Source organism: Volvox carteri (assembly GCF_000143455.1).
Source record: "Volvox carteri f. nagariensis unplaced genomic scaffold VOLCAscaffold_53, whole genome shotgun sequence".
Lineage (NCBI taxonomy): Eukaryota > Viridiplantae > Chlorophyta > Chlorophyceae > Chlamydomonadales > Volvocaceae > Volvox > Volvox carteri.
In genome coordinates this window covers 476,826-501,219 of record NW_003307596.1, presented here as the reverse complement: position 1 = coordinate 501,219, position 24,394 = coordinate 476,826, and the positions used below count along the sequence as shown (strand labels likewise).

General features: G+C 58.3%; 3 protein-coding genes across 3 annotated transcripts; 1 reads left to right on the top strand and 2 right to left on the bottom strand.

Moving 5' to 3' along the window:
• Nucleotides 1–156: 156 nt before the first annotated feature.
• VOLCADRAFT_106888 (uncharacterized protein) lies at nucleotides 157–13,813 on the bottom strand (the record flags this gene model as incomplete). Its single annotated transcript, XM_002955570.1, has 15 exons — nucleotides 13,470–13,813; nucleotides 12,779–12,823; nucleotides 11,966–12,037; nucleotides 11,818–11,860; nucleotides 9,698–11,128; nucleotides 8,995–9,154; nucleotides 8,355–8,647; nucleotides 7,288–8,024; nucleotides 6,490–6,699; nucleotides 6,215–6,283; nucleotides 5,671–5,820; nucleotides 3,716–5,158; nucleotides 2,757–3,302; nucleotides 1,542–1,751; nucleotides 157–186 (listed from the first exon to the last, which is right to left on the bottom strand). Exons 1-15 carry the CDS (start codon nucleotides 13,653–13,655, stop codon nucleotides 157–159), a joined length of 5,625 nt encoding a protein of 1,874 aa, XP_002955616.1. The 5' UTR covers nucleotides 13,656–13,813.
• On the top strand, nucleotides 11,621–13,814 carry VOLCADRAFT_127272 (Selenoprotein H; the record flags this gene model as incomplete). The annotated part of the gene is made up of 4 exons (XM_002955626.1): nucleotides 11,621–11,751; nucleotides 11,828–11,854; nucleotides 12,582–12,711; nucleotides 13,136–13,814. The coding sequence occupies 4 exons, from the start codon at nucleotides 11,621–11,623 to the stop codon at nucleotides 13,220–13,222; spliced, it is 375 nt and encodes a 124-aa protein (XP_002955672.1). The 3' UTR covers nucleotides 13,223–13,814.
• A 1,898-nt stretch (nucleotides 13,815–15,712) lies between these two features.
• Nucleotides 15,713–22,469, bottom strand: VOLCADRAFT_96564 (uncharacterized protein; the record flags this gene model as incomplete). The annotated part of the gene is made up of 16 exons (XM_002955569.1): nucleotides 15,713–16,108; nucleotides 16,337–16,501; nucleotides 16,891–17,019; nucleotides 17,182–17,238; nucleotides 17,587–17,770; nucleotides 18,168–18,343; nucleotides 18,850–19,020; nucleotides 19,381–19,559; nucleotides 19,633–19,635; nucleotides 19,927–20,068; nucleotides 20,405–20,745; nucleotides 21,102–21,105; nucleotides 21,315–21,458; nucleotides 21,942–22,015; nucleotides 22,123–22,217; nucleotides 22,441–22,469. 16 exons carry the CDS (start codon nucleotides 22,467–22,469, stop codon nucleotides 15,713–15,715), a joined length of 2,289 nt encoding a protein of 762 aa, XP_002955615.1.
• Between the last annotated feature and the right edge of the window lie 1,925 nt (nucleotides 22,470–24,394).

The window sequence follows — 24,394 nt, the reverse complement described above, 5'->3', positions numbered from 1 at the left end:
CCTCGACTGATCCGCTTTACCCTTCACCATCTTCCACTCACAGGAGTACCGCGGACCGCGAGGGTGAGGAAGTATAGGGGGCAGCAACAGCAGGTGGTTTCTGTTGACTGCCAATAAGGCATAGGAGCAAAGCCCGGGATTGCAGATTGATTCTGCTTACAGCACACTCGCGAGTAGCGGTAGTAGCTGTAATAGCCAGCATGGAGCGGGGGCAGGGTCAGACTTCATAAGGAACGCATATGATGATGGATGGCTGCACGTCGGAGAATGCGTGTATGTGTACAATGTGAGCCTATGCATGGTTCTGCGTGCATAGGGGTAAGATATGGCGCGTGGACCTTTGGTTGGTGGTGGGGTACACAGCCATATTCTCGAGAAGGAATGGCATGAAAGGTGGTGCCGTCAACAATCGCCAACACCTGTATTTCCGTGCCGCCATCAAGTTCGATCCTCCTTCATCAAAGTCCGAATGAGGCCAATAATGACCACGATAACAACGCATCAGCAGTTTAGTGGGCCTGTGGGACCCCGTCACCCAACTCTTGCGGGACCTGTGCAATGAAGACCCCTTCCTAACCTCAGACTACAGCGATGCTGCCTAAACGTTTCAGTTGGACATTGGTTGCAGGTGCAACGCATCAACCCTATAACCGCCAGCCTGAAGTGCACTGCCTAACCCGCCAAGGCGCTGCTCTTGGCAACACAGCGATATATATAATTATACAAACCCTAGGAATGGCACTCGCCGCGTTGTCAGGGGTGCTCGCGGTCTGCGACGTCCATCCGCTCCACGGGGTTACGTACTCCTTTTCCTTCACTTCCAGCATGGAAAATCATATATTTTCAGCCGTCGGGTCCTCGCAAGCGTCCTGGCAAGCGAGCCCCTTATCGCATCGGTATGAGGATATGCAATCATATAATACGGAGGCCTCCCCGGGGCTCTCTCCCACCTGCGCGTTCTCTTTGGACCTCCTGATATGCACACATCGTCTTGACATCAACGGTAGTCCCGTTCTGTACAACACTGACCACCGAGACATACATCGCCACCATTATATTCTCGTCGCCTTGAAAACATTGCCATGCGAGTGCACTTGCACATTCCACCTGGCAACCACGTCCACTGACTGCACCACCGCAAAAACGTCTGCCGCAGCCATTTTCCACAAAGCGATACAGCTATCCCGCTGGCGTGTATTCCCCCCGTTAACCCCTCTTATCATTCCCACACTCAGCCCGAAAACGGTCCCTTTAAGAGCTGTGTCGTACTCTGATGTAATGCTATAGCTGACCCCGCCTGCCAGGTCAACCCCCACCTGCCGTACTGTCCAAACCCAGCAGCGCACCCTCCGACCGGATCTCTGTATCCAGTCCCTCCACTGCTCTCCAAAACTCCCCTTCGCTCAATCCGCCGTACACTGCCGTAGTGAGTCCCTCAAGCTGCTCTGCAAACGTGCGCTCAACTTCTGTACTTGTCGTGCGCTGGTCAGCCTGGGAGGGAGGCATCTGCCGTGTCCACGTACGCCGTGGGAAGGACTCACCAGCGCCGCCACTGCCGCCGCTGCCGTCAGCATTATTCCGGCCGGACGTCGACGCATCTCCTGCGCCGCCGCCGCCGCCGCTGGGTGCTCCAGCAGCCCCTCCGCCTCCTCCTCCTCCAGGTCGGCCTCTGGACACTGTCTCGCCGACATCACCGCTACTTCCTCCTCCCCTCCCCAGCCCTTCACCACTAACTCTCCCAGCTGCAGGTCCTGCGCCGGCAGCGGCGACAGCGCCATCAACAGCAGCAGCAGCAGCAGCAGCAGCGGGCGGTTCCTGCACACTGGCCATGAAGACCCGGCCCCCGGAACGCAACGGCAACGACGGCCGAGTGGCGGCGTCTCCGGGCAGGTTGAGCATCCGCAGACCCGGAAGTAGCCCGCACAGACGCGTCACGTCCGCCGCCTGACAGGAAAGGATTACGCACGGCGGCAATACGGCACCACAGAGCCGCATCAGCACACGCGGGAGGAGGGCAGCAGCAGCAGCAGCAGGTTTCAGGAATCCGCAATAAGAGGTCACCAGGGTTAAAGGGTAGGGAACTTATAAACCGCTAACTCGTCATCGACATGGAAGTGTATGGTTTGTGTTGCGTGTTTTCCATTTAAGGTGAGGGAAAGGAAGCGTGTATGGGGTGGCAACCCTCCACAGCTCCCATCTGCCCAAGGTGTTCTCTCGTATGACATGCAGCGCGCGGCGAAAAAGGCAACCATGCGAAAAGAACAACGCACCGAGGCATGTGATTCGCAATGCCCACAAGGCCTAACAGATGTGTGTATATGATGTGTGAAACAGGGGGTTGTATCTTCGCCCGTGGCAGCTACCCTGCGAAACCCTGCCTTCCCCGGTATTTCGGGGCACCCTCATCCAGTCACCCTAGTCAACTTCTCAGTGGATCGCTCAGGTTCCGCACCCACCACCAGCATCCAACGGAATCTGCCGGGTCGACAGCGGCCCAACTCCATTCCTGGTCGGCTCGCGGGTTAACTTTATCCCAGGTCACCACCGTCCATCAACTAGGGGCGCAATGCCTTCCACCATCGGAAGGACTTCTGACCCTAATGGGTAACGATCCCGGGATCTCCCGGGGGCAATGGTCGCGCCTTATCAGTAGTGCCAAACCCTATATATATGTGTGTATATGTATGTGTGTGAGGATGTGTGAGGAACAAATCGGCAGCAGGCCAGCAGACACCACGTTGTTGCCTGATCCGCACCTTGATGCATTCCGCAACGCACAAGCTCAGATAACGTAGCGCGGATAGCCGACCTAGAGAAGATACCAGGCGCTGTAACTCCGCCTCCCCACGGCGGTCACCGGCCCCACTGCCGTACACGACACTGCTGCCGTACGCGGTGTAACGGGCCCGCCGCCGTTGGGGCGTCGGTACGCCACCCTCGTGAGGCGCCGCTGCCCCCGACGCGGCCGCCCCGGTGTCCACATCCATCGCCTGAGCTGTACGGCCGGCCCCGGCGGTCGCGGAAGCAGTCGCCTGTCCGGCAGTGACGCCGCGAGTAGCAGGGCGGGGTGTCAAGGCGGCCTGCGGCTGCTGCTGGGACTGCACTAGGGCTTGCTCGGGCTGCAGGAGCGAAAAGCCCGACAGGACGAGCAGGCGCAGCTGGGTCAGCGCGCCAAGGGCTTGGACCGATGGGTCCGGAATGTACGGCACGCGCGACAGGGTGCCGTACACGCTGCTGCCCGTGTGCGCTGCCGCACGGCCCTCCAGTGTCATGTACGTGAGGGCGGGCAGCCCGGAAAGCACCTACGGGAATGTGAACGCAGGCGACGTCAGAAGAGGTTGCGGCAGTAGATGTAACAGCAAGTGGCCAAGGAGGAGGAGGAGGAGGAGCAGCAGCAGCAGGACTCCGTTGGTTTTAGAGGCAAGAGGAAAGCAACACCGGAGGACGAGCAGAGCACATCGACACGTACAAAAGTGAGCTCCTGCAACCCGTATGACCAGAGAACAACTTTGCATTTTTTTGTTCTACTACAAAAATACATAATGACATAACATTGGCGCCCAACCGCTCAGGCGCCTTATACGCCCACTCATGCGGGGCCATCCACCTGCGTTCAAATCCTCGCCCACCTAGCCTCCGATACCTTTTTCCATAGCACCGTCCCCACCGACCGACACCCCCATCCACACCACGAAGCCACGGTCGACCTACGCACCTTCAGCAGCCGCTCCTCCAGCGCCCGCAGGCCCGTCAGCTGCACCCGCCGCAGGCCCGTCAGCGGGGCCAGAGCCGGCGGCGGCACCACTGACCAACGCTCCAATCGCAAATTCGTCAGCTGGGTCAGCACTGAAATCTGCAGCAGCCAGCGACCCGCCGCCGGCAGCTCCGGTGGCGAGCCCGCAGTGCCTGGTGCCGGCGCCGGGTTCGGGGCCGCGGCAGTGGCGCGGGAAGTAGGTGAGGGCGAGCGTGGGCGTTCCGATGAAGCGGCGGATTTGGGTTTGGTCCTGGATCCAGAACCGATCTTTATGTACCCGACTCTGGACTCCGGATCCGAGCTATCGTCTAATCCTGAATAATAGTCATCGTCGGCTGAGAAGCGCGGCGGAGACGATTCGGGGATGGGGTTCATTACGGCGCTGCCACCGGTGTCCATGCCTGTGGCTGCGGCGGATACCCTGCTCGTGCCGGCAGCACCAGCCATAGCAGCTGAACCGCAAGCCGCCGCCACGCCCACCGCAGCAGCCGCAGCCGCAGATCCGTCTTTCCTCCTACGCGCTGCCGCAGCCGTCGCGTTTGCCGCCCTCTGTGCTTTCCTGCCGGATGGGCGGGAGGGGCCCGGCGCCGCCTCCCCTTCATCGGCGGCAGGGGGCGGCGCCGCCGCCACCGCTGCAGGGGTTCTGCCCTTTACATCCTCCTCGACCTCGTCGTCGCTATCAGTTGCCTCAAAGCGAACACGTACCTCCCGGAACAGGGGCGCACCGGGAAGGGGCGCAGGTTTGGCTGCAGCCTGATCATCCACCACCACGGCAGCCGCTGCCGGATGTGATGGTGCTGCTGCTGCATCTGCTGGCGCCACTGCTACCCCTGTAGCATGGCCCGACGACGGGCCCCCTTCAGCGCCCGACGGCTGTTGCGGGTGCTGCTCACGTAGATTCGGAGGCTGACCTCCCTGCAGGGGTTGATCAGCTTCAGGCGCTACACTGAAAGACGCCGTGGCTTCATTGTCATCACGCGGCGGCGGCGGTGGTGGCGGCGGCGGTGGTCCGGGCTGCGCCTGATCCAGCGCCGGTAATTCCTGTGACGGTATCTCCTCCAGCTGCAATGGCATCCCCAGCTGCGGGAGCACCGGCGGTACTGGCAACGCCGGCAACAGCGGGGGCGGCGGCGCCGCCGCTGCGTCACCTCCGCCAGCGGCCCCAGGGCCCTGCTGACCAATTCCTGCCATAATCCACAGCACATCGTGGAGGCCAGGTACGGGCACACCCGTCTCAGTGAAGAAGTTGTCACTACCGGCGGGGTCCAGTGTCAGGCTGCGGAGCAGGGGCAGCCGACGGAGCTCGGAAAGGGTCTGTGGTGGAGGCGCACCCGCGCCCGCACCCGCTGCCGATGCTGCTGTTGCCGTCGCGCCTCGCGCAGGACGCGGCACCATCCAATCCCCCTGCAAACCCACATGCAGTTCGCAGACACGGGAATGTGTGTATTTGGCGTGTGTTTGCGTTTGTGTGTCTGAATGTGTGTGTGTGTGTGTCCACGGCAAGGGTTGAAGCGCTGATCAAGGCGGAAATCATTTGAGGATAGTGCAAGAAGCGACGGGCCAACTGCTGCCCTCCAACACCCGCGCCAACAGCTAACGGTGTGTGCCTGGGTGGGGAGTGTTAATACAGTCAGATGCAATTCGCAGTGATTGTGATGATTGTGATGATGATAATGATGATGATAATGATGATGATGATGGTGATGATGGTGGTTCAGCATGCTGATGGCTTCTGAACCACCATTCAGACTTCAGCACCTGGCCCGCTGCTGCGCCTCTTGCTGCTACTGCTTCTTTTTGTCCCCGTGCTTTCTGCCGCGGTCCCGCTGGTGGCCAGTATTGTTACACTTTCCGCCTGACGGTCATTGCCGCATCTGCACCTGCATGTGCTGCTTCCCGCGCTCTCCGGCTCTCACCTGCACAGACAGGCTGGTGAGGCTGGTGGTCTCCGCCAGCGCCGCAAACACGTCGTACCCGGGTCGACATCCCCGCACCCCAAACACACTGGCAGCGGCCAGACGGCTGCGAGGCAGCGCCTGGGTGATGATATCCGCGTCCTGTCGGGCCTGTTTGCGCATGTATGTGCGTATGTATGTGTGTAGTTAGAACCCAGGGGGGAGGGTTGGAGGCATTGCATGCAAAATTGTAGGAAGAGCTTACGGCGCCCAGGGGAGAAAAGAGCGGGAAGAGACTACGGGGGGAAGGGAGAGGAGGCGTGGGAGGAGAAAATGCGAGGCGTGGGAAGCTCGGGGTTTTCAACGATAGACAAGCAGATGTAGGGATGGACAGGTAAGCACAAGCAGACCGGAGAAGGCAGCAAGGTGCTGGTTCGTGGGGTAGAAAGTAAGAGAGGCGGGTAAGCGAGTAGGTGCTAAGATACGCAGTGGGCCGGTAAGCAGGTAGGTAGGGCATAGGTTGACAGGTCGGTAAGTCACTGGCTAGCTATGTAAGCAGCCCCACCTCAAAGGCTCCCAGGTTGAGGGTGGTCACTGCGGACAAGTTGCGCCACGACATCAAGTCCGCGGCAATCTGGCGGTAATGGTGGTGGTGGTGGTGGCGGTGGTGGTGGTGGTGGTAGTGGTGGTTGGGTGTGTGGAGGGGGCCAAACGGGAGGGGGCGCGCTCAGATATGTGGCGACGATGAAGAAAAGGGAAGGGGAGCCCTCTCTACCACCCAACTTCCATTCCGTTCCATCCCTCACTGACCAAATCAGGCCTATACACACAAGCACACACCTTTTTCCCGTTGTTTCCTCTTCCGTCGTAGTAGTGCATGGAGAGGTGTGATAGGCGGGGCAGGGGTGCCAGCGCCCCCAGCAAGCCCCAATCCACGGTGGTGCACCGGAGACTGATGGTGGTGAGGGAGGTGAGAGCGGACAGGTGCTCCAGGAAGCGAGGGCCCAGGTTAACGACTCCGAATATGCGACCAATACCCAGGTGCAGGACCTGGGGGGCGGGCCCCGCATGTGCCAAAGCCAGGCGAAAAGGGAAAGATTTTAAATGATTTTTTTATAATAATGCGCATTATTATAAAAATGCGACACGCGACTGTGTGTGAGGGGTTATCAACAGATGCGGGAATTGAACGCAAGACTTGGGGAATGACGCGAAGGAGCCCAAGTTGGGAAAGGGGGGGCAAGGGAGCAGACAGAGAAAAGCTCCACCACAAGCTCAGGGGAGAGAGATGCCCTCCCACTATCCAACAGGCTACATCCCACCAGAAAAACAATCCAGTGACGTCCATAGCTGCAGGGAAGGATGGAAAGAATGAGGGGTTCAGAGGCGGGCAACCATAATATAATAATACTTGGAATCCTCCAATGAAACCCGAAGCCCTGTGGTAAGACCTGAGCGGGTGGACAGCCCCAGAGGAGAGGCGTGTCCTTTCTTACCGCGAAGCAAAACCGATGGAACCCCCCCGCGTTGCCCCTGCCCGACAGAGCCTAGCACAGGCCAGCCAACCCAGCAACATACCCCGGAACAACGCAGCCTACTCCGTTGCGTCACCCCAGTCCCATCTCGGCCCCAGCCCACCTGCAGGTTCTGCAACCGCCTCAACGGAGCCAGACGCTCATCCACTCGAGGACCTCGACCCCGCTCCGCCACACCAGCGCCGCCTCCTCCACCCCCAACAACAGCAACCCCCCCGCCGCCGCCGCCTCCCATGCCGCCAAAGACAAAGGGCAGCTGAGCGATGATGCCGCCACCAGGTATCAGCACCCATCCCTGACCCGCATCGGCAGCTATCCCGGCGTTGGCAAGTGCCTGCTGCTGCTGCTGTGCCTGCTGCCCCTGCTGTTGCTGCTCTTGCTCCTGCCCCAGTGCCTGCTGCCCCTGCTGTTGCTGCTCTTGCTCCTGCCCCAGTGCCTGCTGCCCCTGCTGTTGTTGCTGTCCTTCTTGGTCCTGGTCTTGTACCGCCATTGCCACAGGAGGGCCACCCGGAGGTGCGGCCAGTCCAGCAGCCCCTGCAGGCCCCCCACCCTGCTGCTCCTCACCCTGCTGCCCCCTGCCCTGCTGCTCCTCACCCTGCTGCTGCTGCATTGGCAGCACTGACTGCACCACTTGCGGCTCACCATCAACCTCCATGGGCTGCGGCCCCCCTGCTGCTTCCTGTCTAGGTTCCCCGCCTACTTCAGTCCCAACTTCGTGTTCAAACATGGATCGCTGCTTCCGCTTCAGCCGGGCTCCCTCAGCGACCAGCACTGCCTCTGCACCGCCTCTGCTACTGGAGCAGCTGGGAGCCCCCCCGTCAGCCCTACTGCAGGAGGCTCCTGCCACAGCAACCGCTGCTGCGTTCGCCGCCGCCGCCGCCGCCGCAGCAGCAGCAGGCTCATCGCCAAATGGTGCAGCTGCTTGATCTGACTGCTGCGGCTGCACAGGTAACTCGCCTTGCTGCTGCGGCTGCTGGGGCTCCTGCTGCTGTCCTTGTTGGTCCTGTTGTTGCTGCTGTTGTTGCTGCTGTTGCTGTTGTTGCTGCTGTTGCTGTTGTTGTTGCTGTTGTTGCTGTTGATGGTGTACATGCAGCGCCTGTTCCATGACCTGAAGGGCCTGCTCAATAATCTGCAACACGCCGGGCTGGAGCTGGTGATGCTGCTGCTGACCTGCAGCATCGCCAGCAGCGGCGCCAGCAAGCGCCGGGTCCCCATCCGCGCCCCCATCTCCTTCTCCGCCTCCACCGCCACCACCAGCTGCGGCACCGCCCGCCGCCCCACCCGGCGGCTGGGCCCCAGCCCCAACCCCCAATACCCCGCCCGGACCCCCTTGCCCGGGGCCGGGGGGATGTTCCACCAGTAGCTCCTCCCCAATCTCCATCAGCATGGGTCCGTCCAGGAGGTCATCAGCCAAATCGAACAACTCCAGGGGTGGTGGGGTGTCGCTGCCGGGATGCAAGCACCTGGGGCCGGGAGAGCAGCGGAGGGAACGGGAAGTGGGGGAATTTATTACGGAAGGAAACCGCACATGGCAACAGCGCGCGTGTGAAGGAGCAGGGGAGAAAGGTGTTTGAACAGTGCACCTGAGAGCCACGTCACCCTCAAGGCGACGGAGAGCTTCCTGCCACTCATCCCAAAGGCCCCCAAGCTAAACACATGTAGTCGCACATGCACAGGCATATACGTACATTCAGACACACTCGCACATTCCCTGTGCTTGCCCCCAGCCACCGCCCCGTCAAATACAGTGACACTGATCGGCCTGCACAGATGCACATACAGACATACACATGTATACCCGTACACGCACCAATCCGCTGAGAGTTGCAGCTCCGTGAGCCTCGTCAGGGCTCCCAGTGCCGTCAGGTGCTCGGAGGTCAGCCGGTACAGCTTGCGTAGCGCCAGCCGCCGCAGGGGGCCCCCGCCGGGAGGTAGCGCCTCCAGCAGCGCACGGGGTGGACAGTCCAAACCTACGAGGGGTTGGTTTATCCCGGGGAGAGAGAGGTGTCCCGTGCGGGCGTTGGGGCATGCAACGGAAGAGGGCAAAGACCGTGAGGTGTGGGGGTGTGGGGGAGGGGGTGGCACGGGGCGGGGTAAGGGACGCACACGCGCATGTGGGATCAGGTAAGCACATCATCAAGAACCCGGATGGCAGGGAATGTCCCAAAGCATGCGTGTGTTCTTGGGTACCAATGGGGACGTGTCCGTGCATTTGGGATACCGCTGAGCGGCGTGGAGAAAGAACCGTGGCAGAGCCGGGGAGCGACGAGACTAGAGCAAGGCCCATGGACACGTGTGCGGGCAGTCATCCGAAGTGTCATCGTGACGTACATACATGCATACATACGTACATACACACATACGTACATACATACATAGCTGCAGATGCAAGGCCTGCTCAACGATGTCCACATTGAAGCCTCTTTAACGAAAAGTTTTCAACCACGAACAAGAAAGAGGACGATGCTTCCGGCAGTGTACCGCGGCTCCCGCCCTGCCAGCACCCACCACACCTGTTAGCGCCAAGGAGTGCAGCTGTGGCAATTCCGACAGGCGCTCAATGCCCTGTAGAGGCCCCAGGAGCGCCACTGGCAGGTAGTCCGACGGAAGCCGCTCAAAGCGATTGCCGTACGTGATGTCGTACAACGCCGCCTGGTTGAGTCGCAGGTTCGTCAGGCCCGTCAACGCCGATAGGATCCCAAACTCGACGGCAGAGGAGAAGGCGGTTGCGTGGATATCCAAATGCTGCAGGCGAGGCAGGCCACGCACAAGTGCGGCCAAGTGCTGTGGGAGTAATTCGCCTGGCCTGGGGGTAGTGCCCGCAGCCGTGGGACCGCCACCGGCGGCTCGTGTCAGCATTGCGGTAGTGGCAGCAGGGCCACCACCGCCGCCACTTGCACCGCTGGACCGCGCCGACAGCACCAGGCGAGTGAGTGCCGTACAGGCCGCCACAGCATTGAAGGTCGCCGCGACAAATTGTAAATCGGTCAGCGTCAGCTGTGTCAGGCGCGGCGCCAGGGAAGGCAGCTGCCGAACAGCAGCGACGAGTTGCTCGTCCAGACGCGCCTCCGTCAGCCACGCCAGCTGCGCCTGACGAACTTGCTGCAAGCGAATGTCGTGCTGTGCCGCCAGCCACGCGGCCCGACGGGACATACGCGCCGCCGCCGCTGCCGCCGCCGACCGGGCTTCGACGCTGGCGGCGTCGTCCGCTCGCGACCGCTCTTGCGCGCCTCCGCCAGGAGGAGCAGCCGCCTCTGCCACCGCTTCCAGAGGCGGATTTAGCCGTGCACGCATTTCAGCACGTGCAGCAGAACGAGCTGCCGCGAGATCCAGCACAGACATCATGGACGCACTGAGGGACGTGAGGGCGGGCATGGCAGACAGACAGCCGAAACCCGCCACCGTCCCGGCTTCTGCCCCTGAAAACCTTGCATCTTCGCTGGTTTGGCCAACGGTGGAGCCATAGCCGGCGGCAGCGCCAAAGCGCAGGCGGCACGGTAGGTGGATGGTTTGCAGCTGAGTGGGGAAGGATGCGCCCGGGTGATGGGCCTGTGGGCCACTGTTGCCGCCATAGGAGGCTGTGGAAGGATCTAGACAGCGATCGAGATGGGGATGGAGGCGGAGGACGAGCTCCGACAGAGAGCCGTAGGGGCCGGGGTCCGGAGCAGCGGCGCAAACATTTGGCGCAGACTGGCTTGTCGATGCATAATAATCAGTATCAGTTGATGTGATGGCGGACAGTGCGGCGGCTGCTGTTGGCGCTATCCTTATGAGAGCTGATTCCACAGGGCAGACCGTGCGGCGCATGGTAGAGGAAGTTGTTGGCAGGTTGCCGAGACTTCCCGGTTCAACTGCGGGGTCTGCTGAAAGTTTTCGGGTGGCAAGGTTGCCACAGTTGTTGCTGCTGCCCATATGTTCCGTTGTTGCCGAGCCTAGGCCCAAGCCTGTCGCGACGATCCAAGGATAGAGACGCGTTACCGTCCGGTCTACCATCTGAAGGTTATCGGAAGAGCAGCATCGTAACGCAGCTAAATCTGCAGAAGAGCAGTGGATAAGGATTCGCTGCTGGGCAAGGCCAGGCAACGCAGCCAAGGACTTGGGTGCGGCCCTTGGCCTACCCGGTCCTCCCGCTGCCTCGTGCCCAAACATATCGAAAAATGGAACAGTATATTAGCGTTTATTATCTAGTATGATATACTAAAGCCCTTCTCTTTAACATTCATATCGACACCGCACTGTGCCCTATCCATCAGCAGAGAACAAATTCATAAGAATATTGCATACTAGTGTTATGATGAAACAGTAACATGTGGGCGACAAGCAACTTTGTTTCCTCGGTCAGTACGAAGATTTGAAAAGGGTTTATCCGTACACCCGTCAGTTCTGGCTTTGCACATTTAGAGTTGCTACGCGGCATTACGCTTTATTGTTAAAAAATGGCGCCTAAGCGAAAGGCTGCCGGAGAGGCTTCTGGTGCAAAAGCGCCTGCTGCTAAAAAACAGGCAAAGAAGGATGACGGCCCTGCATCGGATGCTGCGCCTGGCAGAGGCATTGTCATCGAGGCATGGTACGAGAGCGGGGTTTGCATCGTGCTCATGCAATCAAGTTAGCGTGTGACCCTTGTTCATCCCACCCCTGCGCAGCAAGAGCTGAGGCGCATTCAAAACACGGTGGGTCTGAGGAGCGCAGACAGCATACGTCGTTTCTCAGGAGGCATGGAAAATCACATTGTTTTTTGGCGCTTCCGCCGTTTGGGGACGTCCTGTATCGAAGTCTCGCACCGAGAACTTGCCCAGGGGCGCTAACCGCGCACCCTTGTTAACCAACCCCAAGGCATCTGCCTCGTGAGCAGCCTGTGTGCCGCGCCAGCCAATACAGCATAAGCCTGGGACCTGTGCTATTATTTGGTTGGCCACACGACTGCGGTCTGTGGCTGACGGCCGCAAACGGTCTCGTAACCACACTAACCGACCAAGCGGGCTGACATGACAAGCAGCTAGTCCTACAGTAAACTTCGACAGCCTCTCTCCGGCAGACGGGAAGCCCCCACATCTCCGCCATTAGAGGTTTTGGGATCCGAGGGCGTGGAAGCGTACACTTCTCCCTCCTTTGTGTCGCCCCCTCAACGTGACGCGACACCACAATTCCCACAACCACCCAACATGCGGTCCATAAACCGTAATCTTTCATTCCTCCCCGGCTTTGCTTGTAAGCTGGCTTCTTCTCTCCTTGCTTGCCAGGTTGCAGTGTCACCAGCTCTCGCTTGCTCTCACGCTTTCTGTTGTCCATTTGTATTGGTGTTCTTTCCTATCCTGCTTTTATTTGCAACTTACTAACCTTTCTTTACCGGCCAAACTGATCGCAAGCCTTTCCCCTGGCTACTCCCCGTCACTAAAGGGCCACTAAGTTAGAGAAGCTAATTAAGGAGGCGATTCCGGACGCCCAAGTCAGCATCAATCCAGACAAGCCACGCAAGGGCTGTTTTGAAGTGCGGGGTCCTGACGGCAAAGTCTTCTTGTCGTTGCTGGTGCGTGTGCGTGTGCGTGTCCCGGGGGCGCCTCGATACACCCGCAACACCGGCAGCTACCCCCCACCTTGGGGCATTGGGGACGAGAGTCCGGGTGCAGGGCCCCATTTGCCTAAAGTGAACACGGCGGGGACTGGGGGAAAGGGGGAGGAGGAAAGAGAAGTGCGTTTTTGGGTTCCGTAGTAGACCCAGCCAATTCAGTTTGCGTCACTATGGCATTCACTGCGTATGAGCCATGGATTATTTCGTCACACCATGTAAGGGATCAGAAAATCGTGTAGGACATACATACGTGAGGAGAAACGTACGTACGTACGTGTCTTCCAGAATCCTCCGCTTCGACTCGTTCCGCTTCTCCGCCCTCCCACTCTTGCTGATTACGTGGCCCCACCCCCGTTGTTACCCCTCCCTTCTTTCACTTCAGGACATGCCCCGTCCCTTCACAAAGCTCAAAGCTCTGGATGTCGAAGCGCTCGCCAAGGAAGTGTCGGACAGCCTCAAAAAGGAGTAGGCTGGGCTGGGCTAGGTTCACCTAGCGGGGCCAGGCGGGGAGAGCGTTGTAGCGGACAGTGACAGTATTACGAAGTATGCATGTCAGTGGCAGCGGCGGCTGCGCCAGAGGGGCAGAGGCAGTCGGAGACTTGACCACGTGTTGACCTTGCAACGCCCTGCAAAGTATTCTCCCCTTCCTGGTTTGGTTCATTTTGAAACGTTGGATGGCACCCGAGCCTGTAATGGCCAGGTAGGCGCACACCCACATGACGCGAGCTCTGGTGAAGCCGGTGACGCCGGGGCCAGGCCTGCTGAACTTGAATTAAGGGAGGTCGAGGTGGATACCAACACCACTTCGGGCGGTTGTCGTTGGGGGCTGAGGGCCCGTGCAGCGTTCCCAACGATGAAAGGCCGTCCGAGAAATCCCGGTCGGTGCGCGATTCCGGTGTCATCCATTTGTCCAAGATGGAAGAGACCCAAGAGGGGTGATTCTCGTGTGAAATATTTATTTTCGTACCTAACGCTGTTATTAACTGCGGTCAGGGAGATGGTTTTGCACTGAAGAGTGATATTGTATCCTGGAAAGTGAGATTGTAATTCAGCAAGGTCTTAATGGGTCCCCGGTTTTTGACGAAACCATCCGCGCTTTGCGGACACTGCAACTGCTACAAAATGGTAGAGGACAAGGTGAGTTCTAACCAAGTTTTATGTAAATATGTCAGAAAATTCGTACGCAAATTTAGTTGCACGGCAATAATCCTTACAATCCCTCTCTCCAACCCCACCGAGAACTTATAATCAGCCTGCTACCGCGTGCAAAGAACCAACTTATTTGTCCAGAAGCTGCAATCATGGCTAGCAGTATATTCAAAATTCGTTCATATACTTTCCATGAAAGCCCACCAATCCCATAAAAAAAGAGGGGGGAACATGCGAAACCGAAACCACGAAAACTTTCAAACATCAACACTTTCTGTGTGCGAAACCATCTACTACGACTGCGTTCTGTAGAACAACAAAACGCATGAACTTCCCGCATTCCCGGACTTGAAAGTGATACTTGCCAAACTCTTATGCCGGCGAAAGCCTCGACCCCACATCAGATCTGGATAGGGCCAAGTCTATAAAGCTTGAACCATGTAAATCCAGCTCCAAAATTATCTGTTCTGGCACGAACCAATTCAAGCATGGCTTGATCCACATAGCACAAAAGCCGCACAACACTCTCGGCTCCAAATGGCCACAACACCGTTACTCCATAGCCCTCTGCTCCCAAGTTCAATGTGCTTCGTACACGGATATCAGATACACGAGACATATAGGCATACTAGTTGTGCACAAATTGACGGCATGCCCAAGCACAAGGCCTTCCGGCTTGCCGGCATTACCGCTGACGTGGCCTCTGGCGGAACCCTCCGACGGCACGAGATGCCCCTGTCCCCACGATCCTAAATTTCCACCAACCTCTCGGCCATCGGCTTAAAAACGATGTTGTGCTTTTAAGACCCATAAGCCGCATCGCTGTTTCTTCTCAAAGTTGTACGAATGGTACGGATGGAAAGCTCACAGTAAGGCACACGCACGTGCACTGCCATCAGCAAACCAGAGGCCCAACCTGTCGCTCCAACCTACCCAACCAAAGGGCAAAAGCGAGACAACAGGACAGAGATGCCGCAAACGGCAGTTGCGGAGGCTGGGGAAATAAAACCTTTCACTGTTGGATGCGGCACCTATCAACAAAATAAAGACGGCCTGCAGTCCGAAACCGGGTGAGGGGCGCTCTCAGCGCATATTATAAAACATTGCGTCGCTCAATTGCACAGCTTTTCACGATAAGGTGCGAACGACACGGTACGGCACTTTCAGGTGCGCAATGGCCATCGCTGCCTTGACCGTTTCTTAATATATGCTTACCTCTCCAGACTGACTCACAACGACATAACGCTGTCCCGGAAACGGGGCCCCAGGGGCCGCTCGCGCTCCTCCTACAACCCTCCGCCGGTCCCCTCTACCTTCGCTTTCCTGCGCGCCGCTCTCTTGCCCCAATGTGTATTTCTTCCATACTCCCACAACCTCTCGCACACGCCATACCCTGCGCAATCCCTACTGCCTCTCTGGATTCGCCGTGTACGGCATAATACAACATGCGGAAGGGAGATGCACATGGAACCGACACACCGCATCACAAAGACAAAGCCATTCAACAAAGTTCAAAAGCCAACACTCACTTGCAAAAAAACTCGGGTACACATAGACAACAAACGTAGCGGCAACAACAACAACAAAAACAGCAGCAGCAGCAGCAACCCCAAGTAGGCAAGGTAGCAGCTTCCCTTCCGTGCCGTACCGGCAAGAGGAGACGTCGTCACATCAAACGTCCGTACAATATGCAGCTGCATTTCGGCGGGAACTCCCCCAGATCGGACACGGCCATGAATCTTGAGATTCTTAGAAGCCGCTGTCACAGGATGCAAGGAACCGTCGTAACGGCCAGTTAATAAACGCGCAATTACTTGCGGAAAACGCCCAACAGGTCAAAGACCTTCTCCTTGGTGGAAGTCGGCGCAACCACCTCCTCCTCCTCCTCGTCCTCCAATTCCTCCTCCACGTCCCGGCTGCTAACGGGCGACCGTTTTCCCTTGCCGTTGCCATTACCGTTGCCATTGCCGTTACCAGGTGCGAAACGGCCAAGGCTCAAGCCATTCGCAGCAAATAGCTTGCCATTGCCGTTATTTCCGTTACCGTTAAGATTGCCGTTGGATGGCTTGCTGGCCACTGGCGACGACGCACGTTTACCGTTACCGTTACCGTTGGCTGCTGCCGCCACTGCCGGCCCGGGCTTGCCATTGCCAGCTGCCGGCGTAGACTTCTTGACTGCCGCGCCGCCGCCCAAGATCATCGGGATCTGCGAACCGGCAGCAACCGACAGACAGACGGATATACAGACGGTCGGACGGACAGCACAGAAGGCTAACTGATCCGGCTGTGTGCGCATCCGGCCCTTTCTTGCGTTGTATTTTGGTCCACTGCCTGGTGGCCATCGGCCGTTTCTGGCCCAACTGTGTTAATCTACAGAGTTCATACAGGCGCCCTGCCTGCTAGGGCCTATGCGAGACAGATAATCTTGCCGCACCTTGATCTTGCCACTGCCGTCGGCCGCCTTGCCGGCAGCTGCTGCCGCTGCAGCTCCCGCCGCTGCGTCCGGCGCCGCCTTGCCGGCGGGGCGTCCGCCGCTGCCGCTGCCGTTGCCGCCCCGTGCCCCTGCCCCTCCTCGGACGCTGGTGATGGCGCTGCTGACCTGCAGGGAGGACAACCCATCAAGGGGTATGGGGGTGGGTTGGGGTTGGGCTGGGGGTAAGGACATGAATAAGATCTGCCGCGCGAAGTCTTGTACGCGGCGACATTTGAGTTTTTGGTAGTGCGGGCAATCCCATTCGGCGTTGTTGTTGGCCGGATGGAAACCCCTGTGCGTGATCTGAAGAGGTGACCCACACGATTCGCATATCTGTGCTGTGTATGCGTGTGGGATACCCGTGCGGTTCCAACCGTTCTCCCGTGAATATGTCGTGCTTCTCGACACCTTCCGCCCCTTCCACGCCTACAGGACCACGACTACCCGTCCCCTTTTTCCCCCTCCTCCGTCCCCCCACCCGCCACCATAAACCAAACCCTCTCCCTCCTCCTCACCTGCTGTCTGAGCTTCTCCCTCCTCTCCACGAGTCGGGACCTCAGGTCGCTCTGTCGCTCCTGCCACCAGGCGATGGTCTGACTGCCCTCGCGGGGAGCCACCGGGGCGGGCTCCTGGAGGCCCAGCTCCTGGGGTGGGATGGGGATGAAAGGGGGTTTGCGGGAGGGGGGGGAGGGAAAGGGAGTTCCGGTTTAGGTGTACAACATCGCCAGGGAGTAAGACCACAGTTAATGGCGGTTAGATGTCTCCCCTACCGCACCGCACCGCCCTCAGCCATACACCTCCTTCACCTCCATGAGTTGCGCCTCAGTCAGAGCTCCCTGCTGGGTCTTGAGAATGGCCTCCTCCTGAAGGGGGGTGGGGGGAGGGGGTGGAGGGTAGAAAGGGAAAAACGTCAATGTGGTGTCTCCCCGGGTCAAGGGGAGATGGACTCGAACAGGGAACTGGGACCCATGGCCGATGGCAGCGACCAGAAGAAAGCACAAGTACTGGCTGGTGCTGGGCGGTGCTGGCGCAAGGAGACCGCCACATACGGACATGCGGACATTGCCGGGTGCTGTTGTGATGGAGTGGTGGTGGCGCGGTGGCAGGATACGGCGTGTACATGTCTGTGACCTGTCCATCCCCGCCAAACACACACACTCGCACACTCTCTCTCTCACACACACCCTCACTTCCCCGCACGCCTCTCTCACCATCTCCGCCAGCGCCGCTGCCCGTCCCAACGTCTTGCCCGCGCTGGTGAGCGCCGCCGAGGTGGCCGCAGCCGCCGTGGACACAGTCGCCTCCACCGAGGAGGTGAGGGACCGCTGCATGCTGGCGGCGCGACCCGGGGCCGAGGTGAGCCAGGGGTGGGCCAGGGCCTCTGAGGCAGAGGGCCTAGTGCGGGGGCCGGGGAGGGTCGGGAGATGGGAGCGGGGGGGAATTGCTAGGGAGGAAATGTTACACGAAAGGTAAACCACGTATAAGAGCAAACGGCCAATTGCCAGCAACCAAACCACGGAAGAGGTTGGGTGGGGTGGAAGGAAGGTAATGAGTAATGACGTCAACTAGCCAGGAGCGACATGACCTGCCTGCAGCTGACGACCATGCGGGTGCGGATTCCGATGCCGGATAGGGTCGGATAGGGCCAACCACAGCCCTCGCAACGAAGGTCGGAACGCGCGGAGCGACTCCGGCTCTGGTTTCGTTCCCGCGGCCTCCCCTCCCCCTCCCCCTCCCCCACACCGGGCAGACTGCCATGGCACTGTCCCCCTTCACCCCCCTCACCACCTACCTGTCCGTCGGCCTGTACGACATCAGCCGCGTCAGCAGATCCCAGCCGGCGCCGCCGTCAGCGTCCAGCGCCTCAAACCCCGCTGACAGGCTATCCGCCAGGGCCGCCTTCAGGCCGCCAGCCGCCAGTTTCGCCTCCTCCTCCTTCCGCCAGGCCGCCAAGTCCCACTTGAGCTCCTGAGAAACGAGGTAATGAAGTGCGGATATGAAAGTATGAAATTACAGAATGAACTAGTTTTTAAGACCAGGTGGAGGGGAAAGGGGGCCCGGAAAGGGAATACTTCCTCCTGCGCCACCTCCACCCCCCAATTCAGCCCCGACAATACACACACACACGGCCTGAACCAAAGGGGGTAAAACCCTAAAACCCTAAAGGGGAGATGAACACAAGGATGACGAGGGGACAATCAGCCATGACCCTGATACCCCAAAAAGGCGAAAAGCACACCACAATTGCGGGGTCCCCTTCCCCCACCCACACAGATTCATTCGCTTTTATCATTTGAGGTTATTCGCGGCCGGCAGGCAGCGTAGATCTGATGTCCTGCGCACCATCTGATGTACTGCCTAGCGAGGGCGCCGCGCTCCTGACCCTGCCCTGACCCTGTTCCTGTACGCAGCGGCGCCGGCCTGCAGCTCCCCGACCAGCTCTCCCACCACCCGGGGCACCCGTACACACCCACCTGCAACCTCTTGTTGAAGGCAATCAGGTTGTTGTCGTTCCTCAGATGTGCGAATATCATTTGCAACATGCACACCCCGCAGCTGTACATGTCGAACCGGTCGGGGCGCTCCATGCCCCACAGCACGGGGGACAGGAAGGCAGCCACGGGCTTGGGGGGCGGGCGGGGAGTCTGGGGAGGAAGGGGGCGGGACGTGGGAAAGCGGGAGGAGGAGGTTTGGGTTTGTGGGTGGGCTGTGTGGGTGGGTGTGTGAACGGGAGGTGAGATCCGGAGTTAGGGGAAGGATGGATGAACATGTGTGTGTGTGTTTGAAGTGGAGAGCACCGCACCTTACCTTGATAACGGAGTTGATGAGTGAGTGTATTTGGTCTTTCCATGGATAGATAAGGGAGTCAGGGTGGTCAGTGGTCAGCCGCCGCCACTTTGTTCATTGGCCCCGGCTGACGGCGATACTCATGGTAATTATGGTAGGCAGGTGAGGAGTGAGGAATTCTATGTACGACAGTCTGTATGACAAACTGTACGGCGCACCTGCGTGCTCATGATGTACTGCTGCGGCGGTGCATATCGCGGATCCAGCAGGTACTCGTTGGGTACGTAGTTGATCCCGATCCTCAGGTCCGCAGCGGCGCCCAAATCTATGAGCTTGAGTTTCTTGTCCCGGGTCGACACGATGCAGTTGGCGGGCTTGATGTCCCGGTGTACGATACCTGAGGACGAGGGGGAGGAGGAGGGGGAGGAGGAGGGGGAGGAGGGGGAGGGAGATAACGACAGAGCAGTCACCAGCTGCGTGGTGAAGTAGGGGGACAGGGCATGAACAGGATGCAGGACGTATGTATGTATGTATGTATGTATGCATGTATGTATGTATGTATGTATGTGGACGGAAGGGGGACCCAACATCCGGGGCATCTTACCGTCCTCCCAGTAGTACGGCGGAACAAACATCCAACCACTCACACGCTCATGAAACACCATCCCCAGCACTGCCATCTCAGTCCATTTCAACACACGCACACACACACACACACACAAGCGCGCACGCATCCACTAACCGAGCCATATGATTGTACCCACCATTGGCATGGCACGCCCCCACCGCCGTGAGCAGCTGCCTCATGGTTTCCTTGATGGTCACAAGCTCACGAACCGGACCGCGCGGAGCCCGGAGCTCTCGACCGAATAGCAGCGGCTCCAGGTTGTACGGAAACTCGCGCTTCTGTCGTACGGCAGAACAACAATGGCGACAGCAAATACAAAACGCTTCAGATTAATACCAGGGTTGGGTTGTTGGAATTGTTGCGTAACTCGCAGAACGGAGTGAGGTCTTAGCCCCCTAACCGGCCCTGCCCTCGTCTCAGGGCGCACGAACGTGTTTTCCTTTCCAACGCACTCATCCACACCCACCCAACCCGCACACTTCTCCCCACCATCCGCAAACCCCGCATTCGTAAGCACCCCCGTAAAACCCCCTTCCCCCCTCTACCTGGGCGCCACCGACACACATACATACACACCTGCGTTCACCCGCGTTCCTACACACCCGCGTTCGTACCTCCATCAGCGTCACGAGCGTGTTATCCCCCTCGTAGTACCACACCAGCCAGATGGCTCCGCTGTCCAGAGCGCCACCGCTCCAGGTGGGCGGGGCTGGAGACCCCGCAGACCGACCACCCGCGCCCTCGGGCAGCGGCACATTCAGGGACTCGTCAAAGGCGGTGACGAATTCCGCGCAGTGGGAGCCAGGCACGCGGCTCATGCGCTCGTTCATCCAGACCTCCGCCTCGCCAAACTCCTTGGCCTGACGTGGTACGGCAATGTACGATAGGGTACCATCGTGTCGGTTAGGAATGTGAACATGGGTTGATAGTTTAGTACAGGAGAGGGGGCGGGGGCCTGTGAGTGCAGTGTGAAGGGAGTTTGGGGCAGGTAGGTGCGACGGCGGCGACGTACGCGTACGGGACATGGTGTTGACGTGTGCCGCAACACGATGCGTGTGGGACGGACGAGTTGAGCGAGATAGGGAGGACATATTGCATAGCACGGCTTTGCGGTGGTGGTTGCGGCCCGGCTCCCCTGGCACATGGGCGCTTCCATGTTCGAGGGGGGTGCCTTGGAAAGAAGAGGGGGTCCTTGTCGCGCATGGGCGCGGGGTAGGAGGGTGTGACGTCTGTCTGGCCTCACCGACCCCCCCCTCACCACCACCACCACGCGCCTGCCCACCCGTCCGCACGGCTGATTGCCTCACTCACCAACCTTGGAGGCGTGACAACATGTGCGTGAGTAAAGGTGTAAAATTCTTATTAAAACTTCACTAATACCACGTTTTTCCAGAGTTCAAGAGAATGTTATTCGAAGGGAATAAGAGCTTGCCTTTTTGATAATGATGGGGGTGCGGCCGCCCCCCTCCTCCTTGAGCTCGCCCTTGAACACGGTGCCGAAGCCGCCCGTACCCAGGCGCTTACCCAGGATGATGTCATTCTGAGGATCCGTACAGTGCAATACCCCATGGTCCGTACGTGGGTTGAGGAAAGACAAGAGGAGCCGGGCATGGGCAGGGAAGTGGGGTGCACGGCTGCACGTTGGTGTTGGTGGGAGTAGCACGGTGGCTAGGAAGGGTCGGGGACGGCGTGGCAGGTGGGGCGGGAGAGGGTTCCGTTGGGGCCCAGGTTGAGGGAGAGGAGAAGCGGAATGCGGGAAATGGTATGCCGAAGGGCTACAAGGTACATGGTCACGAAAAGGGGGCCAAACACCGGGACTTAAGAAAAGGCTGGAGTTGCAGCCACTTTAAGCCACCACCATGCTGTTACAGGTAATCGATGAACAGTCCTTGAATGCTGTGATCGTGCCTATTCGGGATTCTTTGCGCGACCTCGGTGGAATCGATTCCACGCGCTCCAAACTTGATAAACGTAACAAACGAACTGAGAACAATAAAGCACGTGAACCAATGTGCGCGCAGAAAGCCGCCAAAATAAAAGCCCCGGAGCTTCAGAACACCGGAAAGTCGCGAAAGGCAGGTCGCGACCAATACCAGGGAAGCGCCCGGTTGCGCACAAGTCGCATTATATCCACGATGTTCTTAACCGTACCTTGTCGATAGCCCTGGACTCCTTACGCTTCAGCGGAGCTTTGATGTAGTAGTCTATCGCACCCGGCAACACACCTACGTCAGTTGCCACAGTAAGAATTAGGTACAAAATTCTCCATACCCTAGACTACGTGGATTGTGTCATCACTCAACACTTTCCGCACGGACTGCGCCATGCTGACCTGGAGGCAAGACCAAGTACCCCAACACCGTGGCCAGCAGCGTAGCCGTCCTCCAGTCAAAACCACCGTTTTTGTATAGCGAAGGGTCCAAAGTGCTGCAAGCAGGATCAGCAGATATGTGTTAGCGACAGTGACTTGCTCTCAACAACCTGCCGAGAAACGCCGCCCGCAAATACCTGCGGTAAACTATATCGCCGCACTTCATGACCTGGCATGGTGGCGCTATCTGCTCCAACGGAAGATGTGGCGCGACCTGAGCGAGCGCGTCCAGCATCTCCGGTAATGCGCGCCTGTGCACGTGTCGCCGCTGCCGCTGACCGCATGGCCAGAGTCCCGCCGGAGGGCATTGCGATGTAGATACTCCGGCGGCCCGCTCAATAAGACCTAGCCCAGAGCGCTGCAGCATGGTTTATGGTCCTATCGCTGCAAATCCACGATATTTGAAGCAGATCAGCAACCTTTCACGTTTCAAAATTCATTTACGATGCGTAAATGTTTATTATAAACAATAACTGAGATGCGTGCTAATCGCAATAGTCTAGCCCCAACGGTCATTGGACGTTGTTCGGAACGGCAAAGGACGCCCGTACAACGGGACGAGGCATTGCAGCAAACTCTTCCACAACCTCACCAATACAGGAAGACAGCGATGCAGGAAAAACTTAATAGGAATTACTAAACGACTTAACAAGGACAGCTAAGGCCCACAAAACTAATGGTTGAAGTCTGCAAAGTTATCTGGCAGGTACCCGGCGAAGGAGCTGCAGCCGCGATGTCGTGCTGTGGCCAGCCCCAAGGGCCTGGCTACACCAGCCCGATTTGTCGCAGCGTAGTACCACGCAGGGGCCGCAATACCACTATACTATACTACTTCGTGACGGAGGGACTGCCTAGGGGAAGCATCTCCTTGGGAGAGAGATCGCAGATGAGAATGGGTTGTCACGAAAGACCCCTGGCAATGCGGGGAACCTCCTGAGAATATTTCTCCCCCTCTTTCCCCTATGTCTCTTCTCCTCCCCTTCCTGTCATCCTGAGTCGGCAGCTTCCCCTTCCCACACTCCCTCCTCTCCCGCCTCCCCCTCTCCCGCCCTCTCCGCTCATAACCCAACATGTCATCACTGTTTGGAAAGCTGCCGTACAGGGGAAATAACCGGTATAAGCCGAATCGCCTCACACGCAGGTCCTTTCATTACAACCCATTCAACCGCACCCTCACCCCCTCCTCGTCCTCAAACCCCAGGCCGCCCCTTACCACATCCACCTCCCCTGCGTGTTACATGGTCGTGGTGCGTATGTCCGGAAGCTGCAAACCGCCACCGTGCGCATGTATGCCAACCTTGTGGCCCACGTGATGGCGCAGAACGGGTCTCTGGTCATCGACACTTTCCAAGAGACATCCACACTTGTTTTGGATTTCAGTGCTGTAGGCGTTACCATGCATGGCTGTTAGCTTCACGTTTCCCGGGGTTGTGGCATACTGCTGTTTCGATAGCAGTCAGCCCTTGGGCGTTCGGCTCGTATGGGTAGTTTTACAGGTATGGGGTCACGCACCCCCCAACCATGTAACACACAATCAACCACAGATAGCAGTCAAGAGGTGAAAGGCCTACGGAAAACAGACATTATCGCCCCGGGAAGGCGAATGGAAAACTTGTAGTCCCACTGTCGTCAGTGGAGCGCTTAAACGCTCGGGATGCGGCAAGGGTGGACGTGCCTAGACCCTCCCCAACCTCTCACTTCTTTCGGCTTTTACAAGCACCATATCATCACCAGGGAGTTGGCGTTGGCGTACAAAGAAAAAGAAGTGCAGAATGTGAGTTTACTTTAGACCACGCTATCATTGTGCGTATGCCTACGGAAAAAGGTGAGGAAAGGGGCGGCCGTTGGACCACCTGCAAATCCCGAATCGCAGCGGTTGGTATCCGCGTGCGCTTTTCCAATCACACTATGCCATGAAACGCTTCTTACCACTTAGATGTCTGCGCTTTTACACAACAGCTTTTCAGATTTGCGATAATATGATTTTCACGTTTGACTTGGCAGGTTGATGAGTAACGCAAATTCTTTGCTGTAAGGGTTTTACTCTTTCAATTGCAGCACCAAAACTGTAGCAGCGCTAGGATATAGTATCTAGACACGATGCAATTAAACATTGCTACAGAGCAAGATGTAGAAAGTCTGAGTGGAGCTTTATGGCCCGAAGACCTGCTGGCTTACTTGTTCACTCTGGCCAGGACGGATTTTTGTTCGCACAAGCTCAGGCTTGTTAGCA